The 1,591-nt window shown below is 40.0% G+C and overlaps 1 protein-coding gene across 1 annotated transcript in view; it reads right to left on the reverse strand.

The window, feature by feature from the left end:
• Positions 1-1,591, reverse strand: part of LOC103725631 (guanylate-binding protein 1-like) — a 19,784-nt gene that overhangs the window by 10,422 nt on the left and 7,771 nt on the right. Inside the window, exons 5-6 of the mRNA XM_029558570.1 lie at positions 1,025-1,267; positions 3-227 (exon numbers count right to left, since the gene is read on the reverse strand). Of these exons, the coding sequence (XP_029414430.1) occupies positions 3-227; positions 1,025-1,267 (468 nt within the window). The remainder of the gene's footprint in view (positions 1-2; positions 228-1,024; positions 1,268-1,591) is intronic.

Here is a 1,591-nt window from a genome sequence, read left to right on the forward strand (position 1 = left end):
AATTTCCATGGCCTCTTTCTCACTGATCCTGTGCAGATCCAGCAGCTCTTGGATGGTTTCTGTGGGCAGCTGCACCTTCTGTCCCATCTCTTTGTCATAATGTTCAATGGCCTTTTTCACTGCAGCTAAGTTCTCTAGCTGAGCTAAGGTCAAGACTGCATTCTCCATGCATGGCAGGTCTCCACTGCTTATGGCTTCTACATAAGTCAGCACTAGCTTCTCTAGACCTTTCAATGGGGAGCACATGATGAAATATACTTTAGAGTTAAGAGATTTCTCCCTTCTGTATAATTATGAGATGGTCTATGACCAGTTGTTCACATTTTCAATGGCACGAGCATCATTCACAAGCCTGGTACTCTGACCTACTGAAATATAACTTTATTCTTTAAGGAAACCCAGACATACTATGCAAAGGAGAGAGTGAAAGTCCTTGCTGCAGATAAGGTAGACCTATATATATTGTACATGAATCTATCAGGCCCCCAACGTCTTTAGGCTAAGAATATTATGTTTTTGTTTCTATAATCAGTCTTCTGTATCATGTCCATGTCAAGCCTTTGATGAAATATGTGTGGGACAAATAATAGAGTTCTTACTTGGTTCATTCGAGCTCAGTTTTGTCCCCTAGAACTTTCTGCAGTGAACCAATTGTTCAGTGTCTCTACTTTAAATGATGGTAACCATTAAAAATGCCTGTTGATTCCAGGAAGTAAGGCCATATAATCTGGTTTTAAATGGACTTAATTTTATTTAAACTTAATTATACCTGCATCTGATGGCCACGGAAATAACAGCAGTCAAATTTGGTGCAACAGTGTTAAGAACAGAGCCACTTAAACTTGGTTTTTTTTTCTCTTTTCCACATAAGACATTTGGTTAATGAAAAATATTAGATTTTAGATGAATTGTGTCAAATTTAACATAAATACCTGTGGCCCCTATACTTCTGAAAGCAGAAAATAAATGAGCATGTCATCCTCCCTTTGCCTTGCAGGGAGTGAGGACTGGGAAGGAGACTCACGTGAGCCGTTGACCTTGAGGCCTCCCGGCAGAGTTTTAACCTTGGAACTGCTACTGATGTAGCAACAGAATTCTGCCACTTGCTGCAAAAACTCAGAATCGATCTCGTTTTCTTGCAGGGTCTCGAGCTCACGGAGTTTCTTCCACTCGGTGGGTGGATAGAAGACAAAGCATTTCTTCTTCGGGAAGAACTTTCGAATACAGAGTCGGGGCAGGTTGTATTTTTCAACTTCTTCACAGGTGCCTGGAGAAACACCTTTTTAAATGGGTGTGAACAGCTAGCAGAAGGGTTAGTGCGCCATTTATGAATCTCTTCAAACAAATGTTCCCTCTACCCCTAGTCTTCAGCCATGCGGAGCTTCCCGGACCAAAGGAAGGAGAGGAAAGCAATCTAATAACAGGATCCAAAACGGAAAGCCAAGAAACCCGCAACTTAATGAGATTAATATTGATTCTATTAAACAAGAAACTAAACAAGAATTATTTCTTAGTAATAACCAGGAGCAATAAACAAAAAGCAATATAAGAGGTTGCACAAGAATTAATTATTGGAATTTTTTCCTGTTTT

Source organism: Nannospalax galili, unplaced genomic scaffold, assembly GCF_000622305.1.
Source record: "Nannospalax galili isolate Female #2095 unplaced genomic scaffold, S.galili_v1.0 scaffold1669, whole genome shotgun sequence".
In the NCBI taxonomy this organism is placed as follows: Eukaryota; Metazoa; Chordata; class Mammalia; order Rodentia; family Spalacidae; genus Nannospalax; species Nannospalax galili.